The sequence below is a fragment of the Ambystoma mexicanum genome, chromosome 10 (assembly GCF_040938575.1).
Source record: "Ambystoma mexicanum isolate Mex_15411 chromosome 10, UKY_AmexF1_1, whole genome shotgun sequence".
NCBI lineage: Eukaryota > Metazoa > Chordata > Amphibia > Caudata > Ambystomatidae > Ambystoma > Ambystoma mexicanum.
The window spans coordinates 1,029,966,216-1,029,981,902 of NC_090932.1; the positions used below are offsets into that span (position 1 = coordinate 1,029,966,216).

The 15,687-nt window shown below is 43.7% G+C and overlaps 1 protein-coding gene and 1 long non-coding RNA gene across 6 annotated transcripts in view; one reads left to right on the top strand and one right to left on the bottom strand.

The window, feature by feature from the left end:
- MTERF4 (mitochondrial transcription termination factor 4) overlaps nt 1–8,989 on the bottom strand; it is a 119,665-nt gene extending 110,676 nt beyond the window's left edge. Inside the window, exon 1 of one of the 4 annotated variants that reach the window (XM_069618851.1) lies at nt 8,902–8,989. Coding sequence is in view for 2 of the 4 variants with exons in the window: in XM_069618848.1 (XP_069474949.1) it covers nt 8,601–8,643 (43 nt within the window). In the remaining 2 variants the exon portion in view is untranslated. Of the gene's footprint in view, nt 1–8,600; nt 8,745–8,901 lie in introns of those variants that run through there. The other 3 variants (XM_069618849.1, XM_069618848.1, XM_069618850.1) reach the window with 3 other exon arrangements.
- A 101-nt stretch (nt 8,990–9,090) lies between these two features.
- Nucleotides 9,091–15,687, top strand: part of LOC138491962 (uncharacterized) — a 29,695-nt gene continuing 23,098 nt past the window's right edge. For both annotated transcript variants that reach the window (XR_011276114.1, XR_011276113.1), the window contains exons 1-3: nt 9,091–9,179; nt 11,253–11,334; nt 11,671–11,754. This is a non-coding gene — a long non-coding RNA (uncharacterized lncRNA). The remainder of the gene's footprint in view (nt 9,180–11,252; nt 11,335–11,670; nt 11,755–15,687) is intronic.

Here is a 15,687-nt window from a genome sequence, read left to right on the forward strand (position 1 = left end):
AAGTGACCTCTGATATCAGCAGGCAGAGTGAGCAACCCAATGATAAACATATGAAATGTGCAACTAGAAATCGAGCACTTCAACTGGAAGACATATTTACAGATGTCCTACATCCACCATTGAATCATTTATCTGTTCTGCGAGTACTTCATAGTCCCATTACAGGGTAGAACAATGGAGGATATAAAAATTGTGGGGAACACACTACTAAAGTCTATATGGTTCGCTCTAGATAGTACCCTCGACTATATTACCCAATATGAAAGTGATCTCTATAGACTTGCCTATAGTTGTACGATTGTTTCCCATCATGCCAACTAAAAGTAGACCTGTAGCACAACACCCCAAGATAATGCAGGAAAGCTACACTAAAGACGGATCAAATGTATGCTTGAATACTGGGAATTTTATTGAAAGGAGGGGTGAGCCAGAACGATGTAAAAAAAAAAAAAATGCAAGCAAGGCAAGTAATGGTGTAAATGAACATAATTGTACTGATGAGGGCTATTGGCAATGGTTACTGGAAGCCTTTCAACCACACTTTACGAACCTACCTCACTGACGACACATGCTAATGTCATGGAATAGTAGGGGTTTCAACCACTTGACTGCAGATAATGGGCTCCTAATGTATATAGATCTCTATGATGTTGTCATCCTCCAGGAAACGGATGACAGAAACATGCAAATTTGACGGCAGGAGTAATACACAAATACTAGACATAAAGGGTCCAATAGGACGCCCTAAGGGCGGGCCTCTTGATATCAACCAGACAGCCGTGGCGCATAATAGAAAGCTTGACTGCGACATCACCGGTTCAAGCAGTCAAAATAAACCATGATACTTTAGGTGGGAAAGGTATAGTGGTCATGAACATCTATAATCCACCTAACCCTGCTTTGTATAAGCAAAACATTGCTACAGTAGAAAACCCCATTGAAGCCCTTGCTTGCAATACACATATCTGGATAGCAGGAGATTTGAATGCTAAAATTAGTTCCCATGATAGACTCTGCTGCCCTCCATGAATCTGCCCCACTAACCTCCTCACAGAAAAACAAGCATGGAAAAGCTTGGGATGAAATGTTATACCTCCATCGTTTTAGTATGCTGAATGGTTACTGCTCTGGTGATACTAATAGAGTATGCACGCGGGTAGGTGGTCTGAGTGTCGACAATTGACTATGGGTTTGTAAATCGGGCTGCTCTTGTACTAGTGAATGATATCTCCATCTTAACTCGAGAGGAAAGCGATCTACCACTATGTGTTAAATTGCAACAAAAGGAGTGGCGATCTGGATATGAATGGTAACATCTATGGCAATGCTGGAGTCAACCGTATTAAGAGGAACCCTACTAAAAACTGGCCAATGCAAAAGCTTTGGCAGAAAGTGTATTCGGCTCATACAGTATCAGAATTGTACTAAGAGTGACGGCCTTTCATCCATTGATGCTTTTTCAATACTTACCCAAAGTATAGAAGAAACGATACACAAGAAACAGGCTTACAAAAGTGCATCTGAGCATTGGAATGTGCTGCTAAGAATCATAATCAACATGACCATAGAATACAAACAGGAAAAAAAAAGGTCTACGGAAGAAAATCTCAGACAAATTATCTGCCAAACATTTTGTACGAAATGATATACAAATCACAAACCAGATAAAAGACCTGAAAATAGGATACCGTCATTGGTTACGAGTCCATCAGTGACAGCGTGAAACTGAGCGCTGGCAACAGATTGCATTCTAGATCAGGCAACACTGGTATTTGGAGGGAGGTCGCGTGTGGGAGGAAGAAAGATCTACCTATAATCAGTCTGCCTGCATAAACCTGGTGTACTCACATTGTAAACACACTGGGGGCTCTAGAACTTGCTGACCCCGGGGGAAATATATCATGCAGTAAGTGGCTATGCAAAGCTTCCATCAGTGATCTAGTCAAGATTATCGAGCAATTAAACACCTCCAGGGTAGTTGGTCCCGATGGGACATGTAACGCATTAATCAAGTACTCACCTGCGATCTGGGCTAATGTGTTGCACATTTTCTTTGTAAACATAGGAAAACAGGGCAAACTACCTACAACCTGGACGGAGAGCAATATATTACCAGTCTACAAAAAGGGATAGCGGAAAGATCCTGGTAATTACCGCATGCTAGACATGCTGGATATTCCAGCTAAAATCTTTGCAAGAGTACTGCTTGAATTGAATGAGTGGATCACAATTAACATCTTACCTCCAAACCAAACTGGCTTTAGGAAAAAAGCTGCTACTGTATATAACATCCTGACACTGGTCTCAGTAGAATATGCATGGCAGAGGCGTCATCTACCTGTCTATGCTGCATTAATTGATTTCAGTGCAGCGTTCGATACAGTAATGTAGAACAGTTTATGGAGAACATTGTCAGATTGGAATAGCCAAGCAGCTCTCTTAAAGGAATAGTTTGCTCAAAAATATTATTGTCCCAACAGATGGGCAATAATCATAAACATGCATTAAACCTAATTTTAAACAATGTTCCTATGTAAACTTTTGAGCAAACGAGGCTCAAAAAGAGTTTACATGGAAGCATCCATTTTGCCATTTCAGGCATCCTCCTCAGCTCATGTTAAGCTCTGCCCTGTCAGCACTAAACAAGCAGCAAAAACCCCGACTGGGAGCTTTTGCTTACTGCAGCCAGAGCAGAGCTCAACATGAGATGCGGAGGCTGCTTTCAATTTCATTTGATGTTTTTGGTGCTCTCCAAACCCAGGGAAGCACAGAAAACGTAAAATGAAGGCAAAAAGCAAAAGGTGCAGCAATTATAAATAAAACGTTGTTTTATTTGTGATTGCTGTGGTTGGAAAACCAATTAAATCATAAATACACCAATGTTGTATTTCTAACTGCGGCGGCTTTCGCTTGGAGTCTGCTGGGCTCCCCCAAACAGGGGGGCACCCAGGAGACTCCAAGCGAAAGCCGCCGCAGTCAGAAATACTGCGGAAGTTAGAAACACAAGCACGTTGTATTTCTGTCTGCACCGGCTTTCGCTTGGAGTCTCCTGGGCTCCCCCTGGGGAGCCCCGGAGACTCAAAGTGAAAGCCGCTGTAGACAGAAATACAACGCAGTTGTATTTAAAAACACTGTGGTTTTCTTTCCAAGTTCCTCGTGTTCCCCCAGCTCGGAGGAGCCCGAGAAACTTAGAAAGAAAACCGCAGCTTTTATAATATTTGCAGTGCTTAGTTAAAAAATAAGCACTTACCTACATGCAGCTTTCCTGCCTGCATTCTCTGGTCTCCAACACTAATGAAGCAAAAGCCACCCTGTGGTAGCTTTTGTTTATTACAGCTGGCTGGCTTTTGCTTCATTAGTGCCGAAAGGGCAGAGCTTAACTGAAGCACAGGAGGGGCATCCATTTCACAAAATGGATGCTTCCTAAAAATAAGCACTTACCTACATGCAGCTTTCCTGCCTGCATTCTCTGGTCTCCGGCACTAATGAAGCAAAAGCCACCCTGTGGTAGCTTTTGTTTATTACAGCTGGTTGGCTTTTGCTTCATTAGTGCCGAAAGGGCACAGCTTAACAGAAGCACACGAGGCACATCCATTTCACAAAATGGATGCCTCTAGTGCTTCTATTTTTTGAGTTTGAGCCTCATTTGCTCAAAACTTTACATAGGGTCTTTGTTTAAAAATATTTTATATATATATTTTTGATTATGGGCCATCTTTTTAGCCAATAATATTTTTGAGTGAACTACCCCTTTAAGTATGATCATGCTCCTTTACCAGAACACAAGTGTTAGAATGAGTCTAGACGGCCAAGGTAGCCTGTCCAATGCATTCAACACTGAAAGGGGAGTTAAAAAGGGATGTATCCTGGCTGCCACACTCTTTAATTAGTACTTGGCTGATCTTTGCAAAGCTTTATGTATTCCGGAAGCATGCCTGTAAAGTTTGGAGCATTAATGGTGGGTCGATTAGGATATGCTGATCTACTTTTATTAGATCATACACCAAAGGGACTACAGCGTACGCTTGATGCATTAGGAAGTTACACGAGTACGAACATGCTGCACATAAACATCAGCAAAACAAAAATAATGGTATTTTGTAAAGCTAAGTGTGCTTACCCTAAACGTATATAGAAGATCAATCAGAAACGCATTGAAATTGTGAGCCGCTACAAATATCTAGGAGTGTTTACAGATGATAAACTCACTTGGAACTCCCACTGGGAAGCAAACATGCTCAACTGCATGAGGATTGCATATGCTATAAGTTCATACATTGGCAGACAAGGTGGCTGGTCCATCCAAACAATAATGATGTTGTGCCCTTCCGAAATTGTTACTTGTATGCTCTTTGGAGTAGAAGCATGGGGTGAGAAGTACCTATTGCGGCTGGAGAAACTAGAAGCAAAGATTTTAAGGTTGCTGTTTAGAATGCCGCATAATCTCCCCATAGGATATCTTCGATTGGAGTTTGGGCAAAAAAAGCATTCTTGTCTACTATATCTGTAGGATGGCTATGTGCTATGCGAAATTAGGAAGTCTTAAATTGGCACAATTATAGTTGGTCTTTAATGCTTTCCTGAGACTAGATAACTATGAACAATTTGGCATCTTGAGTAGACCGATGGCCAGGTACAAGTCCTGGAAAATCAGGGTTTGTAAAACCAGAAAAAGGATATTGCTACTGGCACTCAGAAAATGGTTAAAATGTAGACTAAAAGTATATAGTAGTGAAACAGATATAATTCGGCTTGCAACTAATGTTAACAGTGGGGCCTTTGTCCAATACTGGATGGCCCGCAATTAGGTACCGAACTACGTAGTAGCGTAGCCAAATAGTTAGATAACACGTCAATATTTGTTACTAAAATTCAATGTTACTAGTCTGCTTGAGGTTCGTGGTGCCGAAATTGGGCTCTGTAGAGAAAAACGAATGTGTCGATTATGCGGTTGCCTTGAGACCGAGTCTATACAGCATATATTGGCGTACTGTGAAAGTCTAAACGCAATACGAAAAAACTATTGTAAATCATTTGATAATATGTCAAATTGTGATGGGACATGCTAAGAAATAGTATTAATTTTATATACCACATGGTCAAGTTTTATATGCAATGTGTAGACATTTTAGATTAATTATCACAAGGATTGTTTTAACCTATGGTTGTTTTATTAACTTTTGGAATTTATTGATATGGTTTTAAAGTTATAATATATTTTATGTCTGTATATACAAAGCCTGTTAGGCTATTATAATAAAATAAAGGATGTCCAATCAAGTTTCTATAAAAATATACAGTTAAACAAAATGCAATCAACTAACTAAAAACACAAGCAAAGAAACCACAGAAAATCCAGATGTTGTAGAATGGCACTTTGTGTAGAGCAGCTGTGTTCAGGCTCTTAATTGGCACAATGTCAATATTCAAGAATTTCCTAGAATGAAAAAAAAAAGAAGACATGGGGGCTTAAAGGTCTAAGGCTACACAGGTAGATCAGGCAGGGCGTGGCCTCTTCACAATACCTTATTCTTGTCTTTGGGGGTTTAACAGTGTTGAGCCAGGCTTCTAGGACCTTCCTGAGAAGGTGATTCCGAGTTGCATTGGTGAGTTAGTAGACTGGGTCCAACACCTGTGCGGTCTAAGAAACATCAGCATGTGGCACGAAGAAGATTGGGGAAGACAGGCGATGTCCAGGTTGGTGTAGCTCACAAATGGTTAAATGAGGGAATCAGGGCCTAGAAATATTGCTTGATTTCTGAGAGGTCCAATTCATGATCTCCAGTGACAACAAGAGTCCTCTTGTTCTGCAATCCCACTTCAGGGAGCGTGCCTGGCACCAACAGGGGGTCCTTCCCCTCCAGTGAACAGAAGTCTGATTCCAGTGCAGCCAGAAGAGAGTCCTCAATCAAGAGTCCATCTGCACAGTGGAGGGTTAGAGTTATGCTCCGTCATGGGTGCTTTTTCTCTTCACCTCTATGGCACAGCACTTTGGAATATACAGCACTCCCAACAGAGGTCCAGAAGTATCATTCTTCTTCTCTTGATGGTCTAAAAAGAATAGGGTGGTGCCCATCTCTTTTAAAAGGCAAAGTGCCGCAGGAGAGCAGGCCAAAGCAAACCTGCTGCAAGGGGTCAAATCCCTGTTGTTGTAACAAGTACTTTGTGCCTCATGACTTCACACCATAGTACCTTGCTTGCAGGAAATGGAAGGAACAGGAAAAAGAGAACCTTAACAGAAAGCGCAATGGTGGGACCCTTCTCCGGTCCAAACTTCCCTCTCTGGTTGCCCTATCCCTTCTCATGCATGCCAGCTTCAAAAGGACTCCATCTATTAGCACCCTCGTGTGAGACTGGCTTTCTTATGTCAGTGCTGCCTCTGAAGCAGCGTTTCCAGGAGACCTCTTGGGTGAGGTGTCATGGTGGAAGGTGTCACCCTCCCTGCTGGAGAACCAGAGAGGCAGCACCCTGACTATTGTTCCACATGGCATCTGTGGAGATATCAGCCTAACAATATATATTGACGGCAATATACATCAGTCCTGCCATAGTTAGGCCTTGCTCACGGAGCGGACACTGATGTGATACCATATTCATGCGTCTCGTCACAGATGGCTTTAATGATACCAACACTAGAGGTAAACGCAACAGCATTTAGTGTCAGAATTCCAAGCAATTCAAGAAGTTACACTATTTCAAGCATGTAAATTGATGGCAGCAGGCTCAACTGTGACACACCAATCGCTGTCTCATCTCCTGTGAATTTCCCAGCTCCATAGCCCAGGCTTTACTGGACCAACTAGAGATTGGCCATCTCTACTACCTAAAGTTCGAAATTATGGTCGAGAGCCCAAATAATGCCTCATCTATCTGGCCTTGGGGTTCTTCTACCTGTGCTAACCTAACAATCTGCAAGGAATTTCACAGTAACTGGCGTTTTGGGTGTGCCAATGTCAGACACTCTGGTCGAGCCTCTCCCTCAGTTGTGCATCCCTCTCCCCGATCTTAACTACTTCCTCTATTCTACTCCCTCCCCCCATCCTGTCTCACTCCCTCATCTTCCCCATCTCTCTCTGCCTCTTCTGCCCCCCCTCGATGTCCACTCTCCATTCGTTCACACCCCTCTCCGCTCTACTCTTCTCTCCCCTCTAGTCCCCCTCTACTACCTCCCTTGTCCTACCCGCAATCCTCTACATCTTCATACCCTAATCTTACCACACAATGCCCATCTCCTCCAACTACCTATACCCTCCTGCTTCACCATGCCATAACCACTTCTCTCGCCATACACATCTCTTGCTTTCTAATGCTTCTATACACTTCTCCCCGTCTCTCTGGCTGTCTTTCTCACCTCCTTGAGTCAGTGTGAAGTGTCACTACGATATTTAACAGAGTACATGCCATTTTCCAATGCGCCAACGTAGCCCACAGTGTAGATCTGTTAATACTGTTGAGCGAAGCAGTAAGATCAATACATGCTGCGTAAATTGAACTATACTGGGCTAGTAATGCTTGTGGGGAACCCAATGTGGGGAGCGCTATATGCCAATCCCTCAATTCGTCATGTACACTAGTTATTTGGAAATTACGTAGTAATTAAGCAATGGCTGTTGGGCTGCGGTGGAGATAGAAAGGTGGCTTACCCCTACCCACCTCCTAAGAATAACAATTAGCGTTTGTTCTCTCCTCTGCTGCATTCAACACTCTACTAGTAGAGTGTTCAGAGCGGCAGAGGAGAGAACAAACGCTAATTTTTATAGTGGGCTGGTGTTTGGTTTTGCAACAGGTGCAGTGATGTGTCCCAATTAGTTTCCAACATCCTATTTGGTAAATCTTAAAGTTTGCAGTTTTTCCCTTGCCCATGCCACTACATCCACCAATACCAGTTTGCCAAAAACTTTGCTAGCTACTTCAAGAAGGGCGGTGGGTCAATAGTTATTTGGATCAGACTTAACGCCTTCTGGAAAATTGGGACTATGTTTGGTCGGTGCCAGGATTCCCGTAATGTATGAGGTGTCATCAATTGTTCTTAGAGGCAGAGTAGTACATTTGACCAAAGAAGTGGTCATTGTTTTAACGTTACATTAGACATTCTGTCAGGGACACAGGCTCTACAGGATTTCAAAGACTTAATTACACAGGTGAATCTATGATCCCCTGGAGATTAAACGTTACGACTGAACGTATAGAAACCATCATTAACAATTCCTTCCCCTACAGGGTCTGCATATAGATCCTGCAAGTGAGAGCACCATTTAGAAACAGAAACTGGATATATTTGTGCATCAACCTGTGACTCAAAAGGTGGTGTTAATGAGTACCCGGAAGTTAAACGTATTTTTATGCACTAAAGTGTGAATTATAGATTTGCTTGCCATAGCCACTGTGGCGAGTCAGAAGGAGGACAGAGATGGGGCACTCGCAAGCTTGTGACCAAGATGGCACTGCTCACTGAGCTCTTTTAGGCGCAAGGACTGAGATGGGGTTCGTTCTGACCCAGTGTTTAAAGTTTCAGATGTCGAGGTGTGCAGAGGATTGCTGTGGGGCCTCATTCGGCCAAAGCAGTTGACTTTATGGCGCAGATACATGTAGTCACTTACACGAGACCAGAGACCAATCTGTAGCTGCGGCGTCTGCGAGCATTCCAGAGCCTGAACTGTTCCGCAAACGAGCTTCTGGGCAGCTACTGTGTCTACGATACAACAGGCTGCCCTGTGTAATTTCAACAGCAGATGTTTAGAAAGTCACGTACGTACAACGTTTAATGTCATCATGTGACAAGTACAATACAACGAATTGCTGCTTCAGCTGCAGCCTCTTACTTCAACGTGCATTTTCTAAATATCTACATTAATAAATGAATATACAATTCACTACACGAGCTGTATCGCAGGTACTTACCCGATGCTGCCTGGAAACTGAAAAGCAGTGTTTGGTAAAGTGAGGTATTATGTTGCTTTCATTATCAATTGAAACGGATATTTAAAGTCCCTATGATATCTGATAGCATTGTGTTTGTTTGAAAGTTGGCCGATACTTTCTAAAATGCCTTTAATAAATAATGACGTATACACGTATTTCTGAAATGCCGTTAAGTCTTCGTGATGTTTTCTTGGGACGTCTACGTTCTTAGAGAGAAAGTCACAGCGGACGGATGACTTTATGCAGTGCACGTGCAGGTGTTTTTTTTATTGTGTATTTATAAGGCGCTTATACATCTCGGAAATGTTTCGAAGCTCCATGTATATTTAGGTGTTGGTGTGTTTGTTTTACCTATTTTCATTTTGGTTGCAGCAACAGTAGGTATTTGTGTGTCTGTTGGCGGGTATTATCCCCACTCCCGGCTCCCTTTGAAAATCAAAAACCCTGAGAATTATGCCCCGCCCATAGCCACACAAGGCTCCACCCAAATGTCAAAAGGTAAACTATATTGAATGTGTGAACGATGTGCATAAAACTGCATCAAATGAAACTGCCCTCAAAAAAACCATCTACCATTTTTTGATTGTCCTTTTGCATTTGGAAGCATTACACTAAACCAGATAAAGGCACGTTTGCTAACATGTCCAGGCAGGTCTTCTCAGCTGCAGGCAATGGGACTTCCGAACATTATTTTGAATTACGTACCCACACACCATTCGGAGACGGCCTTCCAGCCTCTTTAAGTTGATTCTGGGAATATACCCCTGGTTACTACAAGACTACTAGTCCCAGAATGCAGTTCGGTCATTGTACACTGGCATGCATCTTGTTATGCAGGAAGTAAATAAAATGTGCAATGCCACTTCAAGTGTAAAAACATTGTTTTCATGTCAAGCAGGCATGGCACAGGCTAGTATGCATTGTTAGTCTGGTATTTAGTTTAGCATAGATGTAGATTATGGGGCTTTTAAATGCTAAGCAGCCCATCCCAGTGAGCTGTGGCTTGACAGCAAAAGGGGCCATTCCCACACACTTGTCTGGTAATGCCTGCAATAAGACGTGCCAAGTGGGTTACTTAAAAGAAACAAAGGGAATGAGGGGAAAATGCCTGCAGTCTGTATCGTCCTGCTGAGACATCTCTAACATTTTATCAAGCCCTTAATCAGCGCTTCCATGGCAGGAACAAACGCCAACTCAAAAATGCTGATGAAACTTGTATTCATTTTCTTTTAAATGTCTATTATTATTTTTGTCAGAGCGTCACACCAATGCTCTGTAAATTGTGTGCCTCTTGTGTTTCATCACAGGTTGTATTTATAAAGATGTTATGTTTATCAAACAGGTTAATCTCAAATTCTTCCGTTTCACTGACAGCAGTTATTAGGAAATTAAACTGTGGATTCATGGGTGCCAACTTTTGATTTTCACTACAGAGGCAGAAATACCCATCCCCTGGGCCAAAACATTTTATAGCACTTCCTTTTTATAAGTAATTGCAAAAAGTCATTTGATTAACAAGTTTTGCAAATATGACACCTCAGCAGTTGTTCTTCAGCGCAAGTGGAATGTCCGGAGTGGTGCTAGCCGAGAGGCGACCAGCCAGGTAAGCCTGTTGAGCTACCCTGGTAGCCATCTAGTATAGAGCAAGTCTATGCATCCCTTGATATACTAAAAATCATTGCATTACCAACAGTACTTTGGATACGCCACTGCCGTAGAACTGATTTGAAGTGGAATCCATATGGATCTCCATGCTCTGGATGCCAGGCCTTCGCCTGCATGGGGCACCATATGTTGCAGAGAAGCCAGGGGCCCTTGTGTCGTGCACGGCGGCCGCAGGAGAGTCTGCTGCTACTTCAGCGCTGTTACCGAACTGCAATAATAGTTAAATGGCTATTACTCGATGTTTCTGAAAGTTAGCTCTGTGGGTTAAGCACTACTGTTTCGGATTCTATGTAAGATATGTAGATGAATGATTAGAATGTCAGCGGGCTGGACTTTTCAACTGTTCTAGGCAGGGAATAGAAGGGGTAAAATAGAACAAGCTGATGCTCTTTTTCTCGCTCTATCATTTCTTTTGTCTCACTGGCGGAGTGTGAGTCACGTTTTCAGGTATGTGCTCTGACTTTTCTCTGTTCTCTCTGCCACCTGGGGTGGACTGGCCTATAGGGATACTTGGAGATTTCCCAGTAGGACTCTACACCCTAGGTCCCTTTTGTGTGTGAGGGAGGATGTGCGCTGACTGGCATAGTGTAGTGCGCAAATCATGGTAAGGTCAATCTGGTAGGTCTATAATGTATACATTTTTTATTGTACCTTTTCAATTGCAGGAACACATGGGATGATGAAGCCAATCTAGGTCAGCAAAGTACCCAGCAGCAGTGGCACCATCAAAAATCCTGACATCTGAAGGTAAGGATGCCTTTTTTTTTTTAAACGACTATTTTGCAGTGGGTGAAGGTGGGGCAATTTTAAATAGTTAGAAGTAACAATCTGGGATTTCAAACCTATTTTTGAGGATCTTGCTTTCTCGTGTTCAGTTTGGGAGGGTACTGAAAGTTCACGTCTCGTGTGGGAGTTGGATTTACAGTGCCCTGTATACTCTCTCCTGGGTTCCAGCGTTGGGCCCTGCTTACTAGCTGATGCTTAACACCCAAGAGCTGGTTTTAGCCCCTGCTCATCTAATCTTAATTTTGAAGTCTCAGGTAGACCCATGTAACCTTGACTAACTGTTCATTTTCATTGCAGCAGCCAAGCGTTTGGTGTATCAACCTAACCACCTGTGTGCCAGCAAGAAAAATCCAGTGAAGCACTTGACCGTCATGCAGGCAGGTAAGGATTTATTTTCCCTATGTACCATTTGTTGAGTAGAATTGCTGAATGTTTATATCGGCCCTGTACAATGTGCATCCAGGTGTGGTTTACGCCGCCAATCTGTGGCCTACTCCAGGACCACACTTAAATTCGAGCTAGCACTTCATGATCTGAACAGGGAGTCTAATGAGACTTGTATCAATGTGTTTTTTTTTAATTTATTTTATGTGTCCACCCAGTATTTCTGATCCATTTTTGCATGGGTGTTCCCTTCCCCCCACACCACCCCAACCTTTTCACATGGTTCGTTTGCATGTGGTGTTTGCCATTTTAACGGTTTTCATTTTTTTTTTATTGTGTGTGGCTTTTTTGGAAACTTGAATGGTTTTTAAAAGTGAACATCACTGTTACGCTCACCTGGTATCCACAGGGACGCCACCCAGCCGGGTGACTCGCTGGTATGCTTCTTAGCTTTGCCCTTATGTGGTCTGCGGGGAAGGTTCTGCCTTGTGGTAGAATTAGGCGTGCTCTCCGTCCTACCTTCTTTGCAGGGGCGCGTTGTCTTTCATGGGCGAGTGCGGTCCAGTTACTTCACTGACGCCGACCCGTTGATATTGTTCAGGTAGGTCTTATTGCTGTTCTTTTAATTTGTTGCTATCCTGCATGCCTTTTGTTTAAAATGTCTCTTTTTTTCTCCCTTAGGTATGCAGAGCTTCAGCACGGCGAACTGGCTTGGTTGAGCCCAGCTGGTAAATGATGGCGCATTAAGAACGCTATGATGCGGTAAGTAAGCGCTATGTGCAGCGCTGCAAAGTCTTGCCTTTGCCAACCTGTGTTTTCCTTCCTTCTAGGTCGCGGTGTTCTTCAGCGCAAGTGGAATGTCCGGAGTGGTGCCAGCCGAGAGGCGACCAGCCGAGAGGCGACCAGCCAGGTAAGCCTTTTGAGCAGTTCATAATTTGTAAATGTCTCTACTGCTTTCTTTAATGTTGCCTCTATCTTCCTCTTTCAGGTCGTTCTGTCCGGGAGGCGTGCAAATTAGAGGAAGCTGTTCTCAGTAGCTGCAAGTGTTTAAAGATGAATACTGCAGGTAAGATGCTGCTGCTAATGATGTTCCTTTTGTCTCCTTGCAGGTTCTGCTTCTCCAAGGTTCGAGGGAATAGCTGGACACGGTGAGCGTCACGTTGCAAGCTGCAAAGTAACGCGAAGCATGTTGTCTTGCTCGGGTGTGGTTTAAATAGCCACAACAAAATAGTTCAGGTAAAGTAGTCCCTAGGCTACCACACCCAAAACACTAGACCGCATAGCTTGGTTCTTAGGAACCCAGCTATGTGGATGCCTCCATGTTGGCTGACAATACAATAAAGTAGTTCCCAAGCACATTGTTTTTCATGATGTATGAGCCTGGCGCCATAGGCGCCAGGACAGGCCCCATGAGGGCTTTTGAAGAGGATGCCAGGCTCTAGAGGCCCGAGTCCTGACTCCACCTGGCCAATGGGTTTGCCAGAGGGGGTTTTGGGCGAGGGTCGTGACAGCACTCCCCCCTAAGGCACCTCCCATGGTGTTCCTTCTGTCTGGCCCAGGTTTGATTGGGAAGTTCCGATGGAATTTCCCGATTAGACGTGGTGAGTGGATATTCTCACTGGGCTCCCAGGATCTAACTTGTGGTCCAAATCCTTTCCAATCAACGAGACAATATAGCTTGGCCCTAGAGTATTTAGAGTCCAAGATATCTTTGACTTCGAATTCTGGTTCTCGGGCTTAGGTGGTGTCCCAATCCATGTGCCGGGTTGCATTGGTTTTAGGAGGGACACATGGAATACCGAGTGGATGTGTAGATTAGGTGGTGAATCCAGTTTCACGGTTGCTGGGTTGATAATTGCTTTAATGGTATAGGGTCCTAAGAATCTAGGATGAAAGGTCCGGTTTCCCTTGATGGGTACGAATTTAGCGGCTAACCAAACTTTGTCTCCTACTTGATCATCGGGGGCCTTTTTTCGGTGTTGGTCAGCGAATCTCTTTTGTTTTTCTTTAGCATGAATAAGGTGTTCCTTTGCCCTTTTGAAAGCCTGAGTAATGGTTGTGTGTAGAGTCTTTACCGCTGGCATTGCCAAGCTGGCTGGAAGGTCTAGTTCAGAGGTACGTGGATGTCTGCCATAAAGGGTATAGAAGGGCGTTTGTCCCGTGCTTGAATGCAAAGAATTGTTATATGCATATTCGGCTATCCATAGTAGGTCTTTCCAATTCCTTTGTTCGTCGTGCAGCATGCACCGTAAATATTGCTCAAGTGTCTGATTGTTTTTCTCGGTTTGGCCGTCCCTTTGGGGATGGTGACTGGTAGATAGCCGAACGTCGATCTGCGCCATTCCACAACATTTTTTCCAGAAGTTTGAAACAAACTGGCTGCCTCGATCGGAGACCTGAACCGAAGGGAAGCCATGTAGCTTAACCACGCCCTCCAGGAACACTTTTGCTAAAGTGGCTGCGTCTGGGAGGTCTTTGAGAGGAATAAAATGGGCCATCTTCGAGAATAAGTTCACAAGTACAAGGATGGTGTTGAACCCTTGGCTTGGAGGTAGATCAGTGATAAAGTCAAGGGAAAGAGTGTGCCATGGAACTGAAGGAATGTCCAATGGTTTTAGGAGACCAGATGGTTTTTGTTTCTGTGATTTATTTTGTGCGCAGACACCGCAGGACTGAATATACTGAATGATGTCCTTACGCCAGGTAGGCCACCAAAAGTTCTTTCACCATAGCTAGGGTTTTGGCGATCCCAGGATGCGATCCCAGGATGCCCTTCGATCAGTGAATCGTGATAGTTTGAAATAATATGCTGTTGTAATTCCTTCTTGGGTACATATAGGCGATCCTTAAAAAATGGTAGATGGTCCTTGATGGTATATTGTTCTCCTTGAGTTTGCCATGCAAGGTAGGCATCAGGATTCATTGTCCGTTGGATTTCTTTTCGTAGTTCTGCTTGTGTTAAGGCTGTCGTGATACCCAAGAGTTTGTCTTCAGGTATAATAGGTAATGGGTCTGGAGTTCTATATACTATTTCATCTATGCCCATGCGAGATAAGGCATCCGCCTTTCTGTTTCTGACTCCGGATCGAAATGTGATTACATAATCATATTCGGCGAAGAAAAGGGCCCACCATAATTGGCGTGAGGACTGGGCCTTGGCTGTTTTGAGATATTGCAGGTTTCGGTGGTCTGTGATCACTGTAATGGTGTGTCTGGCCCCCAGAAGGTAGTGCCTCCAGGCTTTAAAGGCGGATTTGATAGCCACGAGTTCCTTGTCCGTGATGGCATAATTAATCTCTGGAGGTGAGAACTTTTTCGACCAGAAGGCCACAGGATGTAGCTGGCCGGTTTCCGTGTCTCTCTGTGAAAGGACAGACCCCATTGCGAGACTGGACGCATCAGTTTCAACGACATAAGGGAGGTCTGGACGAGGATGTTGCAGGATTGGAGCGGAGGTAAACCTTTGTTTAAGTTCCTGAAAGGCTTCTTCTGCTTCTTCGGTCCAAGCAAACCTTTTATTGTTTTTTCGTAACAGTACTGTGATTGGGTGCACTACCTGAGAGAAGTCTGGGATGAACTGGCGGTAGAAGTTTGCAAAGCCCAGCATGCTTTGTACCCCTTTCAGAGACTTTGTTGAAGGCCATTTCAGAATGGCATCTACCTTGTGCACGTCCATTCTGATGCCTCCTGGAGTAAGGATAAAACCAAAAAATTCTACTTCAGTGACGTGAAAAAAGCATTTTTCAAGCTTTTCAAACAAGCGATGTTGACGGAGCTTGGTGAGGACTGAGTGAACGTGCCTGACATGAACTTGTTCCGAGGCTGAGTATACTAAGATGTTGTCTATGTACACTAAGGCGCACACATCAATTAACTCCCTTAAGACGTCATTCATGAAATATTGGAATGCCGCAGGAGTGTTGAATAACC